Source organism: Thunnus maccoyii, chromosome 22, assembly GCF_910596095.1.
Source record: "Thunnus maccoyii chromosome 22, fThuMac1.1, whole genome shotgun sequence".
NCBI lineage: Eukaryota > Metazoa > Chordata > Actinopteri > Scombriformes > Scombridae > Thunnus > Thunnus maccoyii.
Genome location: NC_056554.1, coordinates 26,734,973 through 26,758,196, shown reverse-complemented (window position 1 = coordinate 26,758,196; position 23,224 = coordinate 26,734,973). Strand labels below are relative to the sequence as shown.

Below are 23,224 nucleotides of genomic sequence, written 5' to 3'. Positions count from 1 at the left end.
AACTCTTTAATCTACAGAGACCCAACATTCCTCCATCAGCAGCAGGAGAAACTCCCCTTTAACAGGAAGAAACCTCAAGCAGAACCAGACTCTAGGTGGACGCCATCAGCCTCGACCGGTTGGGTTCATCTGAATAAGTTGTGAATGGAGATTTATTGAACATTAACCAGCAGAAGACTCAACATGATGGCGGCTACTAAACCAAACGTTACGTTACCCACAATGCCGCTGCGTTACCATGGCTACACACTGAGTTCTTCATCTCGTGAATCCAGCAGCTACTCTGTCGCTACTGTTGCAGCTGTAAGACGTCGCATCAATTGTTTTGAGCGTCAAACAACCGCCAGGAAACGACTCGTTTCACTATCAGAATTGGTTCCATTCGGTCTGATGACATTCAGAAAGTTTAGTCAGCAGAGAGCTAACAGGAAGTTAGCCGCTTGGCTGGAGGAGTCTCTGGTATACGTTCATCTGGCCAACGTGGGAACGTCACCACAGATTACACATTTAAAAACTCCGACATGACGTACAGCGAGGTTTATTGTGTGAACTGAATGTAACAAACTTTCATTCATATGTAAAAGTCTCTCTGCAGCGTGACGAGCGAGCAACACAGGAAGTCACACTGATCATGTGTTTATGCACATCAGAGTGAACAACCTGGTTCTGTCAGAGGTCAGAGGTCAGAGGTTAACGTACCCGGTTCAGCTTGATGAGGATGCAGGGCTGACCGCTGCTGTAACCATAGTAACGATCCGAAACCCCAGAACAATCCTCCAACATCGTCCGATTAAACTGACAGGAACGCTTCGGATTGTTCCTCACCTGCAGAGAGACAGGCAGAGAGTGAGACAGGCAGAGAGTGAGACAGGCAGAGAGTGAGACAGGTAGAGAGTGAGACAGGTAGAGAGTGAGACAGGCAGAGAGTGAGACAGGTAGAGAGTGAGACAGGCAGAGAGTGAGACAGGTAGAGAGTGAGACAGACAGACAGGCAGAGAGAGAGACAGGCAGAGAGTGAGACAGGCAGAGAGTGAGACAGGCAGAGAGTGAGACAGACAGACAGGCAGAGAGTGAGACAGGTAGAGAGTGAGACAGGTAGAGAGTGAGACAGACAGACAGGCAGAGAGAGAGACAGGCAGAGAGTGAGACAGGCAGAGAGAGAGACAGGCAGAGAGTGAGACAGGTAGAGAGTGAGACAGGCAGAGAGAGAGACAGGCAGAGAGTGAGACAGGCAGAGAGTGAGACAGGTAGAGAGTGAGACAGACAGACAGGCAGAGAGAGAGACAGGCAGAGAGTGAGACAGGTAGACAGGCAGAGAGTGAGACAGGTAGACAGACAGACAGGCAGAGAGTGAGACAGGCAGAGAGTGAGACAGGCAGAGAGTGAGACAGGTAGAGAGTGAGACAGACAGACAGGCAGAGAGTGAGACAGGTAGAGAGTGAGACAGGTAGAGAGTGAGACAGACAGACAGGCAGAGAGAGAGACAGGCAGAGAGTGAGACAGGCAGAGAGTGAGACAGACAGACAGGCAGAGAGTGAGACAGGTAGAGAGTGAGACAGGTAGGGAGTGAGAAAGACAGACAGGCAGAGAGTGAGACAGGCAGAGAGTGAGACAGGCAGAGAGTGAGACAGGTAGAGAGTGAGACAGGTAGAGAGTGAGACAGACAGACAGGCAGAGAGAGAGACAGGCAGAGAGTGAGACAGGCAGAGAGAGAGACAGGCAGAGAGTGAGACAGGTAGAGAGTGAGACAGGCAGAGAGAGAGACAGGCAGAGAGTGAGACAGGCAGAGAGTGAGACAGGTAGAGAGTGAGACAGACAGACAGGCAGAGAGAGAGACAGGCAGAGAGTGAGACAGGTAGACAGGCAGACAGGTAGAGAGTGAGACAGACAGACAGGCAGAGAGTGAGACAGGCAGAGAGTGAGACAGACAGACAGGCAGAGAGTGAGACAGGTAGAGAGTGAGACAGGTAGAGAGTGAGACAGACAGACAGGCAGAGAGAGAGACAGGCAGAGAGTGAGACAGACAGACAGGCAGAGAGTGAGACAGGTAGAGAGTGAGACAGGTAGAGAGTGAGACAGACAGACAGGCAGAGAGTGAGACAGGTAGAGAGTGAGACAGGTAGAGAGTGAGACAGGCAGAGAGAGAGACAGGTAGAGAGTGAGACAGGTAGAGAGTGAGACAGACAGACAGGCAGAGAGTGAGACAGGCAGAGAGTGAGACAGGTAGAGAGTGAGACAGGCAGAGAGAGAGACAGGCAGAGAGTGAGACAGGTAGAGAGTGAGACAGGCAGAGAGAGAGACAGGCAGAGAGTGAGATAGGCAGAGAGTGAGACAGGTAGAGAGTGAGACAGACAGACAGGCAGAGAGAGAGACAGGCAGAGAGTGAGACAGGCAGAGAGTGAGACAGGTAGAGAGTGAGACAGGCAGAGAGTGAGACAGACAGACAGACAGGCAGAGAGTGAGACAGGCAGAGAGTGAGACAGGTAGACAGGCAGACAGGTAGAGAGTGAGACAGACAGACAGACAGGCAGAGAGTGAGACAGGCAGAGAGTGAGACAGACAGACAGGCAGAGAGAGAGACAGGCAGAGAGTGAGACAGGTAGAGAGTGAGACAGGCAGAGAGAGAGACAGGCAGAGAGTGAGACAGGCAGAGAGTGAGACAGGTAGAGAGTGAGACAGACAGACAGGCAGAGAGAGAGACAGGCAGAGAGTGAGACAGGTAGAGAGTGAGACAGGTAGAGAGTGAGACAGACAGACAGGCAGAGAGAGAGACAGGCAGAGAGTGAGACAGACAGACAGGCAGAGAGTGAGACAGGTAGAGAGTGAGACAGGTAGAGAGTGAGACAGACAGACAGGCAGAGAGTGAGACAGGTAGAGAGTGAGACAGGTAGAGAGTGAGACAGGCAGAGAGAGAGACAGGTAGAGAGTGAGACAGGCAGAGAGAGAGACAGGCAGAGAGTGAGACAGGTAGAGAGTGAGACAGACAGACAGGCAGAGAGTGAGACAGGCAGAGAGTGAGACAGGTAGAGAGTGAGACAGGCAGAGAGAGAGACAGGCAGAGAGTGAGACAGGTAGAGAGTGAGACAGGCAGAGAGAGAGACAGGCAGAGAGTGAGATAGGCAGAGAGTGAGACAGGTAGAGAGTGAGACAGACAGACAGGCAGAGAGAGAGACAGGCAGAGAGTGAGACAGGCAGAGAGTGAGACAGGTAGAGAGTGAGACAGGCAGAGAGTGAGACAGACAGACAGACAGGCAGAGAGTGAGACAGGCAGAGAGTGAGACAGGTAGACAGGCAGACAGGTAGAGAGTGAGACAGACAGACAGACAGGCAGAGAGTGAGACAGGCAGAGAGTGAGACAGACAGACAGGCAGAGAGAGAGACAGGCAGAGAGTGAGACAGGTAGAGAGTGAGACAGGCAGAGAGAGAGACAGGCAGAGAGTGAGACAGGCAGAGAGTGAGACAGGTAGAGAGTGAGACAGACAGACAGGCAGAGAGAGAGACAGGCAGAGAGTGAGACAGGTAGACAGGCAGACAGGTAGAGAGTGAGACAGACAGACAGGCAGAGAGTGAGACAGGCAGAGAGTGAGACAGACAGACAGGCAGAGAGTGAGACAGGTAGAGAGTGAGACAGGTAGAGAGTGAGACAGACAGACAGGCAGAGAGAGAGACAGGCAGAGAGTGAGACAGACAGACAGGTAGAGAGTGAGACAGGTAGAGAGTGAGAAAGACAGACAGGCAGAGAGTGAGACAGGTAGAGAGTGAGACAGGTAGAGAGTGAGACAGACAGACAGGCAGAGAGAGAGACAGGCAGAGAGTGAGACAGACAGACAGGTAGAGAGTGAGACAGGTAGAGAGTGAGAAAGACAGACAGGCAGAGAGTGAGACAGGTAGAGAGTGAGACAGGTAGAGAGTGAGACAGGCAGAGAGAGAGACAGGTAGAGAGTGAGACAGGCAGAGAGAGAGACAGACAGACAGGCAGAGAGTGAGACAGGCAGAGAGTGAGACAGGCAGAGAGTGAGACAGGCAGAGAGTGAGACAGGCAGAGAGAGAGACAGGCAGAGAGTGAGACAGGTAGAGAGTGAGACAGACAGACAGGCAGAGAGTGAGACAGGCAGAGAGTGAGACAGGCAGAGAGTGAGACAGACAGACAGGCAGAGAGTGAGACAGGTAGAGAGTGAGACAGACAGACAGGCAGAGAGTGAGACAGGCAGAGAGTGAGACAGGTAGAGAGTGAGACAGGCAGAGAGAGAGACAGGCAGAGAGTGAGACAGGCAGAGAGTGAGACAGGTAGAGAGTGAGACAGACAGACAGGCAGAGAGAGAGACAGGCAGAGAGTGAGACAGGCAGAGAGTGAGACAGGTAGAGAGTGAGACAGGCAGAGAGTGAGACAGACAGACAGACAGGCAGAGAGTGAGACAGGTAGAGAGTGAGACAGACAGACAGGCAGAGAGTGAGACAGGCAGAGAGTGAGACAGGTAGAGAGTGAGACAGGCAGAGAGAGAGACAGGCAGAGAGTGAGACAGGTAGAGAGTGAGACAGGCAGAGAGTGAGACAGGCAGAGAGTGAGACAGACAGACAGGCAGAGAGTGAGACAGGTAGAGAGTGAGACAGGTAGAGAGTGAGACAGACAGACAGGCAGAGAGTGAGACAGGCAGACAGGTAGAGAGTGAGACAGGAAGAGAGTGAGACAGGCAGAGAGTGAGACAGGTAGAGAGTGAGACAGACAGACAGGCAGAGAGTGAGACAGGCAGAGAGTGAGACAGACAGACAGGCAGAGAGTGAGACAGGCAGAGAGTGAGACAGGTAGAGAGTGAGACAGGCAGAGAGAGAGACAGGCAGAGAGTGAGACAGGTAGAGAGTGAGACAGGCAGAGAGTGAGACAGGCAGAGAGTGAGACAGACAGACAGGCAGAGAGTGAGACAGGTAGAGAGTGAGACAGGTAGAGAGTGAGACAGACAGACAGGCAGAGAGTGAGACAGGCAGACAGGTAGAGAGTGAGACAGGAAGAGAGTGAGACAGGCAGAGAGTGAGACAGGTAGAGAGTGAGATAGACAGACAGAAAGGCAGAGAGTGAGACAGGCAGACAGGCAGAGAGTAAGACAGACAGACAGACAGGAAGAGAGTGAGAAGGGTAGGCAGACAGACAGACAGACAGACAGGTTTACCTCTCCACTGTCCTCTTGAATGAAGTATTGATCTGGAGGGCAGTTATCATTGGTCTGAACCTGATAGCTGTCATTGTACGCTGCAGACAGACAGACAGACAGTCAGACAGACAGACAGACGGACAGACGGGTAGACGTGCAGACAGACAGGCAGACAGACAGTCAGACAGACAGACAGACAGTCAGACAGACAGACAGACGGGCAGACGGGCAGACAGACAGACAGACAGACAGACAGACAGACGGGCAGACGGGCAGACAGACAGACAGACAGACGGGCAGACAGACAGTCAGACAGACAGACAGACGGGCAGACAGACAGACAGACAGACAGGCAGACAGACAGACAGGCAGACAGACAGACAGACAGACAGACAGGCAGACAGGTACAGTTTTTATTTGAATGAGTATGTTGTGACTTCTTCACAAATTCTAGAAGAATATATCATCACTGTTGTTTGTTGTGGTTTCAAACTCGCCTCAGTTTGTTTCCAATCACAGAGATTCTTGTCATGTTGCATCACATCATATTTATTTATTAATCCAGGTGTGCAGTTCACAAACATTAGTGATCAACATAAACTTTATCTAGAAAAAACAATAACAAAACAATAACAAAGAGATCGAGGTCAGAAGACTATTCTGCTCCCCCGTCTTAATGGTCCAGCTGGGTCTCTGTGTCTCTGCATATTAAAGTGCAGCAGGGGGAGACTTTAGCTTTAAACTCATTAGATACTAGATACAGGTAAACTGTTAAACAGGTACATCAAATAATTACGTAAATATAATCTAACACACATCAGACAATCAATAAATAATAATAATTCCATGAAAGTGAAAATGGCTCCAACATACCAGCCTCTGATTGGTTATTACAGCAATGATCAGATAATAATACATCAATAGAGACATCAGTTCCTGCCTCCTCCATGTAAGACCAGTATGAGTGTGTGTGTTAGTCCATTGTTCTGCTGTTCAAAGGTGATCTTTGCTCCATAGAGTCCTTCTGTCCAGCAGCCACTGAAAGACTAGTTCCTGACAGGCTCAGTCAGCTCCTCCAGGAGCAGGTAGAGCCTGGTGGTGGGTCCTTGAATGATGATTTTCTTGGTTGTGACCCAGACACTACAGACAAGTCCTTTTGACCCTGGAAGATCCACTACCCGCCCTAGGAGCCAAGAGTTCCCCGGAGCATTGTCATCAATAATGACAACAGTTCCTTTTGATCTTATTCCATTAGTGTTCTTGCATCAGTGGAAGTTGTTCCCTGGTCCATCGGTTCCAAAGCAGGTTGGCCAGATATTGCATCTGCCTCCACCTCCTTCCATGAATATAGCTCCTCTGTCTGGAACAGTCCAGGGACATGAATGGATTTGTTTTTAATTGAAGTAAATGATTAGAGATTAGGGGCTCAAGGTTGTTTGGGTCATTTGTAATTGTTGTGATTAGCATATTGTTCATGTTTGTCTCGACCTCACAAAGCTCTGTGTAGGGTTTCATCATCCAGAGTTTGTTCCTTCGAGACAGAACAGAGAATCGCTGACACTCCACCATGGTGAGCTCCTGACGGAGGGTTGAATGTCTGATCAATTCCCTTTTTCAAAAGTGTTTTTTGGATTCTGTTATGTAGTAGTTTCCTCCAACTCCTTTTGTGTGCTGATGAAGTTGGTGTCTTGATCTGATCTGATGCTTTTTATTGAGTCTCGACGACAGATGATCCAACGAAGAGCGTTAATAGTTATCTGTATTCAGGTGACTGGCAACTTCCAGGTGAACAGCACAGCTTACAAACAAGTAAAGATAACTCCCCTAACCACTTGACATGAGCATGAGGACAGCCCCGTCTAGGAACAACACTACATTTATATCTATATATTTAACTTGTTGATCAGGGCACCATCCTTCTTACTGAAGGAAAATAAAGAAACATCTTAATCAGTCTTAGTCTGAAATTTGAGCTCTTTTGAATAACATTGACCACTTGTCTTCTGCTTTCAAACAACGCAAACAGATACTGTCTTTATCCTAAATACAGACATTTATTAATAGCTAAACATTTAAATATTTCATACTAAAGCAAATAATCACACATATGAATAAAAGAGGTTTAAAGAGGAGATAAATTGGTAACTGAGTTGGTGATCGTGATGAAGTATCTGATTTAACGTTATACAAGAATAAAGTGACGCTAAGAAAAACTAACTTCTCTCAGGAAATTATAGAGAAACATAATAAAATTAGACTCTATTAACTTTATATCACACAGTTATCAAAGTTAGACTATTCTTCATGAAATCTAATGCTAAGCAACATTATCTGCTCTATATACTGATAAGACAACTTATTCACATTAATAAAGACTTGGCTGAAATAGGAGATAAACCAATGAGAAGTCAACTAAGGAATCTCTGGAGATAAGTGAGATCCAGTTTCTGTCCATGTTCATGTGGAGTAATCTGGTCTTGTTTTCAGTTCAGATGACCCAAGGTTCATTTTATGCTTTTAGTCCAGTCATTGCTTTAGTTCATCTTCTCATACTGTCTTTCAAAAAGGGGTTTTTAAAAGCACCAGTGTTGATCTGGTGAGTGTCACTGGTCGACCCCCAGTGGGAGAGTTGAAGAGGTCAGTTTATCTCTGGGGTGAGACGCTCACCTCAATGTCTCTGTAGAATTCAAGAAAGGTTTTTCCAGTGGAATTAAAGAAAATTAAACAGAATTTACAACACATGTCCCACCTCAATGGGTCCATGGTAATTTATACCCACAAGGTGAAAGGTGGAAGATCTGGTGTTAGTGGAGGATCAGCCACTCTCTGCTCTCTGGCTTTGGCCTTTATTCATCTACAAAACCACAGTTCTTATTAATCTTCCTTACTGAAGACTTAAGACCAGTCATGCATGAGACCTCTGCTGGAGTGACCAACCGGTCGGTGAATGTGGCTCAGTATTAACTTCAAAACATGAGAATGTTTAGGTAGGATCATTGTGTGTTTGACTTCATTTCAACACAGTCGTCTTCCCAGTCCTTCCCCCCAGTCTCAGAATGAGTCCATGATAGGATCCAGTTTGTAAAGGGAGCTTCTTCTATCACTGTTTTCCTTTCTCTAGCGAGGCCATTTCCTCATTGAAATTCCATCTCTGCTCCTGGCAAATAATGGCCTTTTCAGCATTTTCATTGTCCTCTAGTGAAAGACTTACAGCATGAGCTAAAGGCATTTTGAGCAGAATCATCTGGTCTTCCAGTGACTTTCCAGTTAGTGAGTAAGCCTCTTTCCTTTTGTTTCATCTGTAAAAGGAGTTTTAATTTCATAATCCGAGCTACGGCTCTTTTTAGACCATTCCATGAAGAGTGATGCTCATTGAACTTGTTTTTCCTGTCATACCATCAACAATACTGGAAACAATGATCTCTCTCTGCACTTCAGGGTCATCTGGGAGGATGGAGCCAAGTTCTTCTGAAATGCTTCAGATTTTTCCTGAACCTCTGGTCCCTGAAACCATCATTTAGAAGTCAAGAAGGGTTCAATGTTCATTCCTCGTGATGTATCATCAGCTGGGCTGTGTCTGGAGCCCACAAACCTCCACTGGTTCACTTTTGATAACTTATGGATCACTGCAATCCTGTTGGCCACCAAAGTGTGGAACCTCCTCATCTTACAGGGTTAGGGGGGTAAGAAAGATATTTCAGCACAGACTGGCTTCAGTCCAGAAAATGGATTCTTGCAGCTCTACTTGGAGCTCTGTAGAAGTATTCTGTCCATTGCTTCGCTTCGAGAATTTATGATCCAGAGTTTGTCACATCTTTTGACTAAATGTTGTGACTTCTTCACAAATTCTAAAAGCTTATATCATCACTGTCCTTTGTTGGGGGTAAGTTGTTGTGGTTTTGAACTCATCTCAATTTGTTTCAAAACAATCGCGGAATTTCTTGTCATGTTTCATCACATCATAATTATTTTTGCAATCCAGGCGTGCGGTTCACAAACATTAGTGATCAACATAAACTTTATCTAGAAAAACAATAACAAAACAATAACAACAATCAAACAATAATCAAAGATTATTCCGCTCCCCCGTCTAAACACGTCCGCCTGGGTCTCAGTTACTCTGATCTATATAGTCACACATAGACGGTGTCACATCCTGCTCCACTGCAGCCACACTGCATATTAAAGTGCAGCAGGCGACTTGAGCTCTAAACTCATTAGATACAGGTAAACAGGTAAATCTAATAATAAGGTAAATATAATCTCACACACGAGACAATTAATTAAACAATAATAATTCTATGAAAGCAAAAATGTCTCCAACAACATGAAGTAATTTCATTAATAATGTTAAATCATAATTAATTAACAAGCTTCTTACGAGAGAGGAAGGTGTTGAGATTGTGGACGAAGCCGTCCCAACTTTCAGTCTCTGAGACCGAGAAACTGATTTCCAGCTGATCGCCCTTCGGACGAATCATCATCCCTGAAACATGAAGACAAGACCTCGTTAACCAATCATCATCCCTGAAACATAAAGACAGCAGCTCGTTAACCAATCATCATCCCTGAAACATGAAGACAAGACCTCGTTAACCAATCATCATCCCTGAAACATAAAGACAGCAGCTCGTTAACCAATCATCATCTCTGAAACACAAAGACAACAGCTCGTTAACCAATCATCATCCATGAAACATAAAGACAACAGTTCATTAACCAATCATCATCTCTGAAACATAAAGATAAGACCTCGTTAACCAATCATCATCTCTGAAACATAAAGACAAGACCTCGTTAACCAATCATCATGGGTGGAGTTAAGGCGTGATGGGTGGAGTTATGTTGTGTGGATGGAGTTAAGATGTGGTGGGTGGAGTTAAGGCGTGATGGGTGGAGTTATGTTGTGTGGGTGGAGTTAAGGTGTGATGGGTGGTGTTAAGGTGTGGTGGATGGAGTTATGTTGTGTGGGTGGAGTTAAGATGTGGTGGGTGGAGTTAAGGTGTGGTGGGTGGTGTTAAGGTGTGGTGGGTGGAGTTAAGGTGTGGTGGGTGGAGTTAAGGTGTGATGGGTGGTGTTAAGGTGTGGTGGGTGGAGTTAAGATGTGGTGGGTGGAGTTAAGATGTGGTGGGTGGAGTTAAGGTGTGATGGGTGGTGTTAAGGTGTGGTGGGTGGAGTTAAGATGTGGTGGGTGGGGTTAAGGTGTGGTGGGTGGAGTTAAGATGTGGTGGGTGGAGTTAAGGTGTGATGGGTGGTGTTAAGGTGTGGTGGGTGGAGTTAGTTTATATTTGGTTTGTTGTCTCTGCTCAGGTGTGTTTGTTTTCCTCACCTGGAGTGACCAGACGGTCCTGCCAGGTGGGTTTGTAGTCATCGAGGGTCAGCAGCATGATGTACATGGTGAGAACAAACATTCCCGCCAGGAACAGGTAGAAGACCAGGTAGAAGACCAGGATCAGACCTGTGGGGGGGGTCAGGGAGACAGAGAGACAGGGATGGGGGGACGGCAGAGACATGGGGGGGTGGAGGGGTGGGGGGGTCAGAGAGACAGGGGGTGTTATTTCAGTGCAGTCCATCCTGTCCTCCCCTCCCCCCTATGCTCTGTATATAATCCTCTTTGTTAACCCCCCCCCCCCCCAGCTGATGACCTACATTCACTGTGAATGGAGGGGGAGGGGCTAATCTCTCTGCTCACTGGCTCTTCTTCTTCATTTACTTTAGCAGCTCTCAGTTTACACTGATCAGTTTTTACCCGGCAACACAGAATCCTGCTCTCTGATTGGCTGTTTAATCAACAGTTTAATCAGCAGGTAAACATGTGATGCTTCTGACATGGAGTCAGTTAACATGTTCAGTAAATACAGACGTGTTAAATCTGACACGGAGTCAGTTAACATGTTCAGTGAATACGGACGTGTTAAATCTGACACGGAGTCAGTTAACATGTTCAGTGAATACGGACGTGTTAAATCTGACACGGAGTCAGTTAACATGTTCAGTGAATACGGACGTGTTAAATCTGACACGGAGTCAGTTAACATGTTCAGTGAATACGGACGTGTTAAATCTGACACGGAGTCAGTTAACATGTTCAGTGAATACGGACGTGTTAAATCTGACACGGAGTCAGTTAACATGTTCAGTGAATACGGACGTGTTAAATCTGACACGGAGTCAGTTAACATGTTCAGTGAATACGGACGTGTTAAATCTGACACGGAGTCAGTTAACATGTTCAGTGAATACGGACGTGTTAAATCTGACACGGAGTCAGTTAACATGTTCAGTGAATACGGACGTGTTAAATCTGACACGGAGTCAGTTAACATGTTCAGTGAATACGGACGTGTTAAATCTGACACGGAGTCAGTTAACATGTTCAGTGAATACGGACGTGTTAAATCTGACACGGAGTCAGTTAACATGTTCAGTAAATACGGACGTGTTAAATCTGACACGGAGTCAGTTAACATGTTCAGTAAATATAGACGTGTTAAATCTGACACGGAGTCAGTTAACATGTTCAGTAAATACAGACGTGTTAAATCTGACATGGAGTCAGTTAACATGTTCAGTAAATATAGACGTGTTAAATCTAACACGGAGTCTTAAAGAGAGTTTATTCATGATTAGTTTATTGTCATTTTCTTGAGTATTTCATTTCTCTCAGCCCACAGCAGAGCAACAACAGAAAGCATAAAGATATACTGTATATCTAAAATTCCCCTTACAAAATTATAAAAATATGTAAATCCCAAGAGAAAAAAAACAAAAAATGAAGGAGCAGATAGCAGCGTTAGTGCATTAAAGTGCATTTAGAGAGAAAAGTACATGTCTCAGCTCTTCCATGTGAACTAGTGATCAGCACTGATGGGAGTTATAGAATCCACCCTACTGTCCAGAGAACATGAGAAAACACTAGAGAACATTAGAAAACACCAGAGAACATTAGAAAACACTAGAGAACATTAGAAAACACTAGAGAACATTAGAAAACACCAGAGAACATTAGAAAACACTAGAGAACATTAGAAAACACCAGAGAACATTAGAAAACACCAGAGAACATTAGAAAACACCAGAGAACATTAGAGAACACTAGAGAACATTAGAGAACATTAGAGAACATTGGAGAACATTTGAGAACATCAGGCAGCATGATTGTTGGAACTGCTGGTTTGTATGGGTTAGCAGTTAGCCTAGCTAACCTTCCAGCTCCAGGCTAACACTAACCCAAGGCCGTGGTCTCCTTTGGGTCGCAGCAGACCAAACCCACTTAGCTGATTTAGCTCCCAGACAGTATTTCTCATAGCAAAAGTCTTTATTACGAATGTCCAAAAGAAACTAACAATCATAGACATATTCCCTGCACTTCACATGATGACACAGACGTAGACAAACACCCTGCACAGTCAGAACTACAAGAGGACGCCACAGATGTTGGTCGTCTGGTTCATCTGTCACATGTTGGGCACCAAAGCCTCCACAGAGTCTGCACCTCTAAACATTATTAATGGGACCTATGATGCTTTTCCTTATTTTCAGTCATATATATAATGTCACAATGTTGGATGTTCATATTAAAAGTGGCTAAAGTGTCAGATAACAAAGTAAACGTATGTAGCAGTGATCCCCGTAAGCAGAAAGCAGCAGCTCTGCTCTTCGACTGTTCCTTTGACTTCACGGCAGAGGCACAAGAAAAATACTATGACATTCTGAAAAAGTTTGACGACTACTTGGCACAACATCATACATGAGCGGGTATGTTTTTACCAACAGAGCCAGCAGCCAGGGGAAACAGCAGAGATCTATATCAGGACGTTGTATGAGCTGGTTGAACACCGCTAATGGCAGACTTAACGCTGGCGCAAGTCATTAAACAGGTGCGCCAGGCGGAGGAGATAACAAAGCAGGTTAGTCTCCAGTCCAACCAACCAGAGGCCCAGCTGGCTAACATTAATATTGTTTGACAATGTGAACGTCAACAAAGGAAAAGGGCATGCAGCGACAGGGAAGCAGCAGCCCTGCAACCCACAAAATGGGGGAATGTAGGAGATGCGGTAAGACTCAGCACTCTGACGAGAGAAAGTGCCCAGCATTGAAATGTCACAAAAAGGGACATTGGGGATGGGCATGTCAGAGAGATCACAGAAGAGATGAAACAGCTATACTTCCTGGGAGAAGTTGGCAGAAAGAATAGTCTGGATGACTGGACTGTTAGTCTAACCATAGGTGACATACCAGTAACCTGAGCTGATGCTACAGTTATCAATCTAGGGACATTCAAAAAGATGAAGCCTAAAATAAAACTGGGACCTCTTGACACATGCCTCATAAGCCCAGGAGGTAACCTCAGGTGCATAGGATTGTTTCAGGACACCACCAGCTACAAGGAGAAACAGTATTCCTTTCCAGTGTATGTGATAAAGGGGAAGGGAAACTGCCTACTAAGACTCCTCGACCCTTAATAGATGGGTCTAGTGAGGCAGATAGATGAGGTCAGTGGTGTGTTTGGATCAAGTGGCTTGCTGAAAACAGAACCAGTGAGAATAGTCCTACAGGAGGACGCCCAGCCATACACAGTGCAGACAGCCAGGCGGATACCTTTGCCACTCACACCACTGGTTAAGAAAGAACTGCAGCGCATTGAAAATGAAGGCATAATCGAGAAAGTTACTCAGTCAATAGCATGGTGTGCCATATGGTGCCGGTGCTGAAACCCAACAAGAGGGAGGTTCAGTGCTGCGCAGACCTCAGGAGGCTGAACGAGCAGTGAAATGGGAAAAGTACGTACTGGCTTCTGTGGAGGAAATAATGCCAAGGCTGGCCGGGTCAAAACTGTTTACACAAAGGTGTGGGCAGCTGTGGCTCAGGAGGTAGAGCGGGTCGTCCACTAATTGGAAGATTGGCGATTCGATTCCCAGCTCCTCCAGTCCACATGCCGGTGTCCTTGGGCAAGATACTTAAAAAATTACCCAAATTGCTCCTGATGGCTGTGCCATCAGTTTATGAATGTGTGTGAATGGTTAGTTTCCTCTGATGGGCAGGTTGGGACCTTGCATGGTAGCCCCTGAATGTGTGTGAACGGGTGAATGTGATTCGTAGTGTAAAAGTGCTTTGAGTGGTCGGAAGACTAGAAAGGTGCTATACAAGTACAGTCCATTTACCATTTACATCATTGGATGCAGCAAGCGGATTCTACCAGATTTCCCTGCATGAGGACAGCAGGAGTCTCACCACTTTCATCAGCCCATTCGGGAGGTACGCCTTCCACCACCTCCCATTTGGGATAACAAGTGCTCCTGAAATTTTCCAAAGGAAAATGGCTGAAACTTTGACAGGACTTGAGGGCACAGAAGTGTACATGGACAATATCCTCATACATGGAGAAACTGAGGAAATCCATGACCAGCACACAGCAGAGGCACTGAGGGTCACTGAAGCAGCAGGACTCAAACTGAACGAAGCAAAATACAAGTTCAAACAGAAACAGGTCCGCTTCCTGGGTCACATAATTGATGAGCCAGGTGTCAGACCTGACCCAGAAAAAGTGGTAATAGAGAACTTTCCCCAGAACCACAACATGACAGAGCTCAAGAAGTTCCTGGATGATCAATAATCTGGCAAAGTACGTTCTGGAGCCATCAGTCAACCACTTAACGAGCTGCTGAAAGCAAAGACAGAGTGGTTGTGGGGGCCCACACAGCATACATCATTCTACAAACTTAAAGCTGCACCAGTCATCGCCGCTGTTCTCACCTTCTATGATGTCACCAAGCCTACAGTGGTGTGAGCAGACGCTAGCAGCTACAGGCTAGGAGGCGTCCTGCTCCAGCAGCATGTGGACCACTGGAAGCCTGTGGCCTACTGCTCCAGCAGCATGGGGACAACTAGAAGCCTGGGGCCTACTGCTCTAGCAGTATTAGGACCACTGGAAGCCTGTGGCCTACTGCTCCAGCAGCATGAGGACCACTGGAGGCCTGTGGCCTACTGCTCTAGCGGCATGAAGACCACTGGAGGCCTGTGGCCTACTGCTCTAGCAGCATGAGGACCACTGGAGGCCTGTGGCCTACTGCTCCAGCAGCATGAGGACCATTGAAAGCCTGTAGCCCATTGCTCCAGCAGTATCAGGACTGCTGGAGGCCTGTAGCCTACTGTTCCAGCAGCATGGGGACCACTGGAAGCCTGTATCCTACTGCTCCAGCAGTATTAGGACCACTGGAAGCCTGTGGCCTACTGCTCCAGCAGCATGAGGACCACTGGCGGCCTGTGGCCTACTGCTCCGGCAGCATGAGGACCACTGGAAGCCTGTGACCTACTGCTCCAGCAGCATGAGGACCACTGGACACCTGTGGCCTACTGCTCCAGCAGTATTAGGACCACTGGAAGCCTGCGGCCTACTGCTCCAGCAGCATGAGAACCACTGGAGGCCTGTGGCCTACTGCTCCAGCAGCATGAGGACCACTGGAGGCCTGGGGCCTACTGCTCCAGCAGTATTAGGACCACTGGAAGCCTGTGGCCTACTGCTTCAGCAGTATGAGGACCACTGGAAGCCTGTGGCCTACTGCTCCAGCAGCATGAGGACCACTGGAAACCTGTGGCCTACTGCTCCAGCAGCATGAGGACCACTGGCGGCCTGTGGCCTACTGCTCCAGCAGCATGAGGACCACTGGAAGCCTGTGGCCTACTGCTCCAGCAGCATGAGGACCACTGGAAGCCTGTGGCCTACTGCTCCAGCAGTATTAGGACCACTGGAAGCCTGTGGCCTACTGCTCTAGCAGCATGAGGACCACTGGAGGCCTGTGGCCTACTGCTCCAGCAGCATGAGGACCACTGGAGACCTGTGGCCTACTGCTCTAGCAGCATGAGGACCACTGGAGGCCTGTAGCCTACTGCTCCAGCAGTATGAGGACCACTGGAAGCCTGTAGCCTACTGCTCCAGCAGTATGAGGACCACAGGAGGCCTGTAGCCTACTGTTCCGGCAGTATGAGGACCACTGGAGGCCTGTTTCCATCAGATGTCAGAGGTTGCTGATGAGGTTAATGCGTTTCAATGCCATAGCTGAATACACACCAGGCAAAATGCTAGCCATGACTGACGCTCTCTCCCGGGCTCCAGTGCTATGGAGATGGAGCTTCCCATGATGATGAGCTGGCACATATTGATGCTGCCATGTGCCAGACACCCCCCAGAGAATGAAGGAGATAAAACAAAACACACAAGTGGATCTGCAGCTCCAGACAGTCTTAGGCTTCATCATATATATAGAAGGTGCCTGAGACAGTGAAAGACTTCTACCAGGTGAGTTATCTGAGCAGGATGGTTCAGTCATTAGAGGGAGTCATCATCCCTGCAGAGATGAGACAGATGATCTTAGAGAGAATCCATGACGGGCACCAGGGTCTAGTTAAATGCAGGGAAAGAGCTAACCAATCTGTTTGGTGCCCCAAACTGTCAGAACAGATCACAACAAAAGTACAGCAGTGTGTACTCTGTATAGAAAATAAGAACACAGAGAGAAAAGAGCCACTAATGTCAAGCGAGCTCCCATCCAGACCGTGGCAAAAAGTCACAAAGTTGGCCCAGTTTATTATTTATGTCAGCAAGATAAACATCTACAGACATTACGCTAACAGTCCCACCGGCTTCCAGTCTTTGTGATGGACTGTTCCTTTAAGATAATGTCACACAGGTCCTCATAAGTACACTAACATCATCATGTTTCTGTGTGTCAGGACAGATTACAGTTCAATCAACTTCATCTCTGCACATAATCCAGATTAACACACACACACACACACACACACTGATGTACAAACAACACAATAAACAGAGAAGTGAAGCATAGAGTGCACAAACAGACATCAGTGTGTGTGTGTGTGTGTTTGTGTGTGTGTCCTTCAGTTTCCATCATCAAGGCCAAACATCCACTGCCCCGTGCATTATGGGAGATATGACATCATCATCAGTGAGCTGGAGCTGAAACACTCAGTTTATGTTTTATATCTGTGTGTCTGCAGGTGACAGATCATACATGTCAGCTGTGTGTATGTCAGTTTCCTTCCAAATTAATTGTCAGTTTACTTCCAATTTATCACCAGTTTACTTCCACTTTATTATAAGTTTACTTAATAAAGAGTTCGGTCTAGACCTGCTCTATGTGAAAAGAGCCCTGAGATAGTTTGTCAACTCTCAGAGCTACAGAAAGGTGTGGGTACGAAAGGGATACCCAGGAAGTACAACAAGCTATCTATACCTGATGCACTGGAGACTGCCAAGCAAAGGCTCACAGCTCTGGCTACCTGCCCGAAGAGATACACAGGAGAGGCAGAAGCCAGGAGAATAAATAGGATGTTCTCCACCGAACCATCCAAAGTGTACTCTTAGTGGCAAGGTAATAACACGAGAACAGATCCTCCCAGGGCTGAGACTGAACAATACTGGAAGAGCATATGGGAGAAGGAGGCATCACATAACATCAATGCTCAGTGGCTAGTGGATCTAAGAGCAGACCACAGCAATCTCCCAGAACAAGATCCAGTAACCATTACAATGGCAGACATCCAAGAATGAGTGTCAGGTATGAAGAGCTGGACAGCACCGGGCCCGGACATGATCCACACCTACTGGCTAAAGAACTAACTGCACTCCATGAATGCCTGGCAGCACAAATGAACCAGCTGCTGGTAGATGGGATGCACCCAGAATGGTTAACCCAAGGGCGGACAGTCCTGATCATGCAGGACCCCCAGAAGGGCAGAATCCCATCCAACTACCGGCCAGTAACCTGCCTCTGTACACCATGGAAGCTCCTGTCAGGCATCATAGCAGCAAAGATGAATAGGCACATGGCCCAATACATGAGCAGGGCCCAGAAAGGAATTGGTAGTAATACCAGGGGAGCCAAGCACCAGCTACTGGTCAATAGAGCAGTCACCCAAGACTGCAAGACCAGGCAGACCAACCTATGCTCCGCCTGGATTGACTACGAGAAGGCCTATGACTCAATGCCACACACATGGATACTGGAATGCTTGGAAATGTACAACATCAACAGGACACTAAGAGCCTTCATCAAGAACTCAATGGGGCTGTGGAAAACAACTCTGGAGGCCAACTCAAAGCAAACTGCACAAGTTACCATCAAGTGCGGCATATACCAAGGTGATGCACTATCTCCGCTGCTGTTCTGCATAGGCCTGAACCCCCTCAGCCAGATCATCTCAAAGAGTGGCTACGGGTACCGGTTCCGAAGTGGAACTACCATCAGTCACCTCCTCTACATGGATGACATCAAGCTATATGCCAGGAATGAGCGAGACATTGGCTCACTGATCCACCTTACCAGGATCTACAGCAACGACATCAGAATGTCATTCGGACTAGATAAGTGTGGTTGGATGGTATAAAGGAGAGGGAATATGATCAGAACCGAGGGGGTTGACCAAGCCAACATCCTGTGGGACTTCCAGATCCAAATTGTCAAGCTGATGATGGCTGCCTCTTCAATAATTACAATGAAAAAATGCCTCTTTGATAAGGATGAACAAATGCCTCTTCAATAGTAATACAAAATAAAGCCTGCAGGTGTTAGGCTAGCACAACCTCTTGCACAATGAGCACTAAGATCAACCCAATGCAGGTAACTTGGTTGAAAAGTTTATTTTGTAGTATTCCCTCAAAAGGTCCTTAAATCAGAAAGCAAAGGACCAGAAAGAAGACACATAAGGGCGTGAACAGAGCAGAGTTTCTGTCTGACAATCTCTACAAACAAGGTCTGCAACCAGTTGAGGAAAGAACAGAGTGACCAGGGTGTGCAGTTTCTCTCCTCTCTTAAACCCCAGAAAAAGGGCGTCGCCACACCCTGATTGGCCGAGAGGGGAATGCACCCAGTTGCTCTCAATTACTATTTGGGAGCAAGTCCCCACGCTCTGCACACAGGTGATCTGAGTAACTCTCCAACCAACCGAGAGGGATTTCGACATGCAACTTTACAAATCCGGAACAGGGTGATACAAATTTGGAACAGGGAAATGACAGCAAGTCCCACGAATGGGTGACTGCTACACTGGGAGAGCGGCTCCAGCAGATTCCAGGTACAACATCTGAGGTCTCTGTCCAGAAGAGCGCAGTCCTAGGAACAGCTAAGATACTACGCAGAACCCTCAAACTCCCAGAACTCTGGTAGAGGACCAGAGCTTGAGGAAGACACACCACCACCACCCATGGGAGGGGGTGAGAAGGAGATTTATATATATATATCAAAGGACAGTTTGATTTGAGTTTTTGTGTGAGATATGTAAATATTGACTTGTATTTCTCTCCACAGGCTATTCGGGTGCTTAGGGAGAGATGAACCACTAGGGCCCCTGGCACTCACCCTTCCCATTTAGTGATGTAGAGGGACAGCTGTAGGACCTGTAGTCCATTCTGCTGAGGGAATTTAACTCATCCTATTCAGTCAGTTATTTATGGGAGGTCATGAAGTTTAATTATGTAAAATGGTGTAATTCTTGTAACTTTGTGTAATATTAACCATGTCATGTTGTTTATAATATGTATATTTTTATTGTCATGCCCTTTGTAAAATGTTCACTTTGAGAAAATGAAGACTGTGATAATTAGTCATGTGACTCAGATGTATTTATCACACCTGTGAGTACTCAGCAGTTGTACTGAGCGAACCTGAAGAAACTACAGGCGAGACGCGTTGTTCACTCCCAATAAAGTCACAGTAGAGTCATTACAGTGTGCTGTGGTTTATTTTGATTTTCACAATATAAATGTATATATATATATATATATATATATATATATATATATATATATATATATATATATATATATATACATATTTACAGCATAAACACAGCCTATTTTCAATATAATTCATCAAATCGCCTTTAAGAGACCAGAGAGAGAGATTATAAATATAGAGTGACACTGACATACACTTACATACATACAGAACACGAAGAGACTACATAAACAGACAGACTATACAAATAGAGAGACTACATAAACAGAGAGACTATACAAATAGAGAGACTACATAAACAGAGAGACTATACAAATAGAGAGACTATATAAACACAGAGAGACTACATAAACAGAGAGAGAGACTATACAAATAGAAAGAGAGACTATATAAATAGAGAGAGAGACTATATAAATAGAGACTATATAAATAGAGAGACTATATAAATAGAGAGACTATACAAATAGAGAGAGAGAGACTATATAGAGACTATACAAATAGAGAGAGAGAGACTATATAGAGACTATACAAATAGAGAGAGAGACTATATAAACAGAGAGACTATAAACATAGAGAGACTACATAAACATAGAGAGAGACTATATAAACAGAGAGACTATACAAATAGAGAGAGAGACTATATAAACAGAGAGACTATAAAAATAGAGAGAGAGACTATATAAATAGGGAGACTATAAAAATAGAGAGAGAGACTATATAAACAGAAAGAGATCAATATAAATAGAGAGAAACTACATAAACAGAAAAAAATTATAAACAGAATAAATAGAAAGACTATATAAATAGAAAGAGGCCAATATAAACATAGAGAGAGACTATATAAACAGATAGAGAGACTATATAAACAGAGAGAGAGACTATATAAAAAGAGAGACTATATAAACAGAGAGACTATATAAAAAGAGAGAGAGACTATATAAACAGAGACTATATAAATAGAGAGACTATATAAACAGAGAGAGAGACTATATAAACAGAGAGACTATATAAACAGAGAGACTATATAAACAGAGACTATATAAATAGAGACTATATAAATAGAGAGACTATATAAACAGAGACTATATAAATAGAGAGAGACTATATAAACAGAGAGACTATATAAACAGAGACTATATAAACAGAGAGACTATATAAACAGAGAGACTATATAAACAGAGACTATATAAATAGAGACTATATAAATAGAGAGACTATATAAACAGAGACTATATAAATAGAGAGAGACTATATAAACAGAGAGACTATATAAACAGAGAGAGAGACTATATAAACAGAGAGACTATATAAACAGAGAGACTATATAAACAGAGACTATATAATTAGAGACTATATAAATAGAGAGACTATATAAACAGAGAGACTATATAAACAGAGAGAGACTATATAAACAGAGACTATATAAATAGAGACTATATAAATAGAGAGACTATATAAACAGAGAGAGAGACTATATAAACAGAGAGACTATATAAACAGAGAGACTATATAAACAGAGAGAGAGACTATATAAACAGAGAGACTATATAAACAGAGAGACTATATAAACAGAGACTATATAATTAGAGACTATATAAATAGAGAGACTATATAAACAGAGAGACTATATAAACAGAGAGAGACTATATAAACAGAGACTATATAAACAGAGACTATATAAATAGAGAGACTATATAAACAGAGACTATATACATAGAGAGAGAGACTATATAAACAGAGGTACCGGAGAGCTGTTAAATCAGATTACATTGGACAGGTTTACCACAGAGTGTATATGTCAACACAAATATATTATATATGTAAATATAACATGTATGTTTATATGTGTTTCTGCCTGCAGCAACAAGAGAAACATATGAATCTCTTCATTCTTTCTATTGATTATATGTCATACTGTTTAAAGTCTGTCCGTTATCTCATGATGATTTATTTTAGTTATCTGGTTTAAATGTCATAATTTAGTAAACCTAAACGACAATAGAGATTATTAGAGCGAGAGAGATTTATATATAATACTGAGTGACGATCACTCATGTTGTGTGTAATATATACACGTGTATATATATAGTGTATTTCCAGTATATATACACATATATACAGTATATATGTGTATATATACTGTATATACAGTATATTTGTGTGTATATACTGTATATCATATATTTGTGCGAACAAACGGACAACATATAGAGTGTAAACAGGTGAGTTTATACAGGTGAGGACGTGTTTATGGATCCTCATCAGATCAGTTCAGAGTTCAGCTTCAGGTCAGGATGTGTTAACATGTATGATACACCTGGACATGATGGTATATGAGGCGGGTTCATTAGTGTTAATAATGTTATTAATGTAAATAATGTTTATTTACATGTAAAACAGACATAAACAGGCTGGTGGAGGCAGTGGGGGGGGGGGGGGGGGGGGGGGGGTCAGAGAGACGGTAACAGACTGAGACACGGCCCGGGGTGGGGGGGTGGGGGGGGACGTTAACAGTGTGCGGGGGTCTCACGCACGCACGCACTCACCCCAGCTCGAGGCGGTCCGGCCCATCAGCTCGTGAGTTCGCGGGTTCCAGAAGAATTCCCGCCACTCGCTCGAGCCTTTGCGGTGCTCATCCTTGGTGGCGGACATGATGATGATGATGATGGAGAGGATGAAGATGGAGGCTGGCGCGCGACCTTCCCGCTAAACTGTGACTGAGAGAGATCAGCTGCAGAGTATCGATCCGCTGATCGATGATGATCAGTGAGAGAGAGAGAGACAGAGAGAGAGAGAGAGACAGATAGAGAGAGATAGACAGAGAGAGAGAGAGACAGGATGACGTCACTGCGGTAAACCTCCTCCCCCCCACTCCGTCTGACGTCACACCTGCTCCCTTCACTCACACCGCCAATCACAGAGCGGCTTCATCAGCACAGGCCCCGCCCCCTGCAGGCGGTGATAGACAGTAACTAGAAAACATTCACTGTCCATGTGATGCTACTTTCTACATTTCAGAGGGAAATATTGTACTTTCTACTCCACTACATTTATTTGACAGCTTTAGTTACTTTTCAGATGAAGATTTGACACAATGGATAATATAACAAGCTTTTAAAATACAACACATTGTTAAAGATGAAACCAGTGGTTTCCAACCTTTTTGGCTTTTGACGTCTTACAAAAAGCAGTGTGTAGTCGGGGTCACATTTCACATGTCTATGAGTTGTTAACAGCTCCACCAAATAGTGATTTTTCCCTCTAAACTTCTCACATGCTTTCATTTCAATAAATGTTCAAATGATCCAATATTTCAGCAAA

At 45.2% G+C, this 23,224-nt stretch overlaps 1 protein-coding gene across 1 annotated transcript in view; it reads right to left on the bottom strand.

The window, feature by feature from the left end:
- The window catches only part of atp1b2a (ATPase Na+/K+ transporting subunit beta 2a), a 28,297-nt gene extending 5,689 nt beyond the window's left edge, over window positions 1-22,608 (bottom strand). The window contains exons 1-5 of the mRNA XM_042401897.1: window positions 22,450-22,608; window positions 10,477-10,605; window positions 9,529-9,633; window positions 5,166-5,245; window positions 700-825 (exon numbers count right to left, since the gene is read on the bottom strand). Coding sequence (XP_042257831.1) covers window positions 700-825; window positions 5,166-5,245; window positions 9,529-9,633; window positions 10,477-10,605; window positions 22,450-22,555 — 546 coding nt within the window. The 5' untranslated portion in view covers window positions 22,556-22,608. The remainder of the gene's footprint in view (window positions 1-699; window positions 826-5,165; window positions 5,246-9,528; window positions 9,634-10,476; window positions 10,606-22,449) is intronic.
- Window positions 22,609-23,224: the final 616 nt, after the last annotated feature.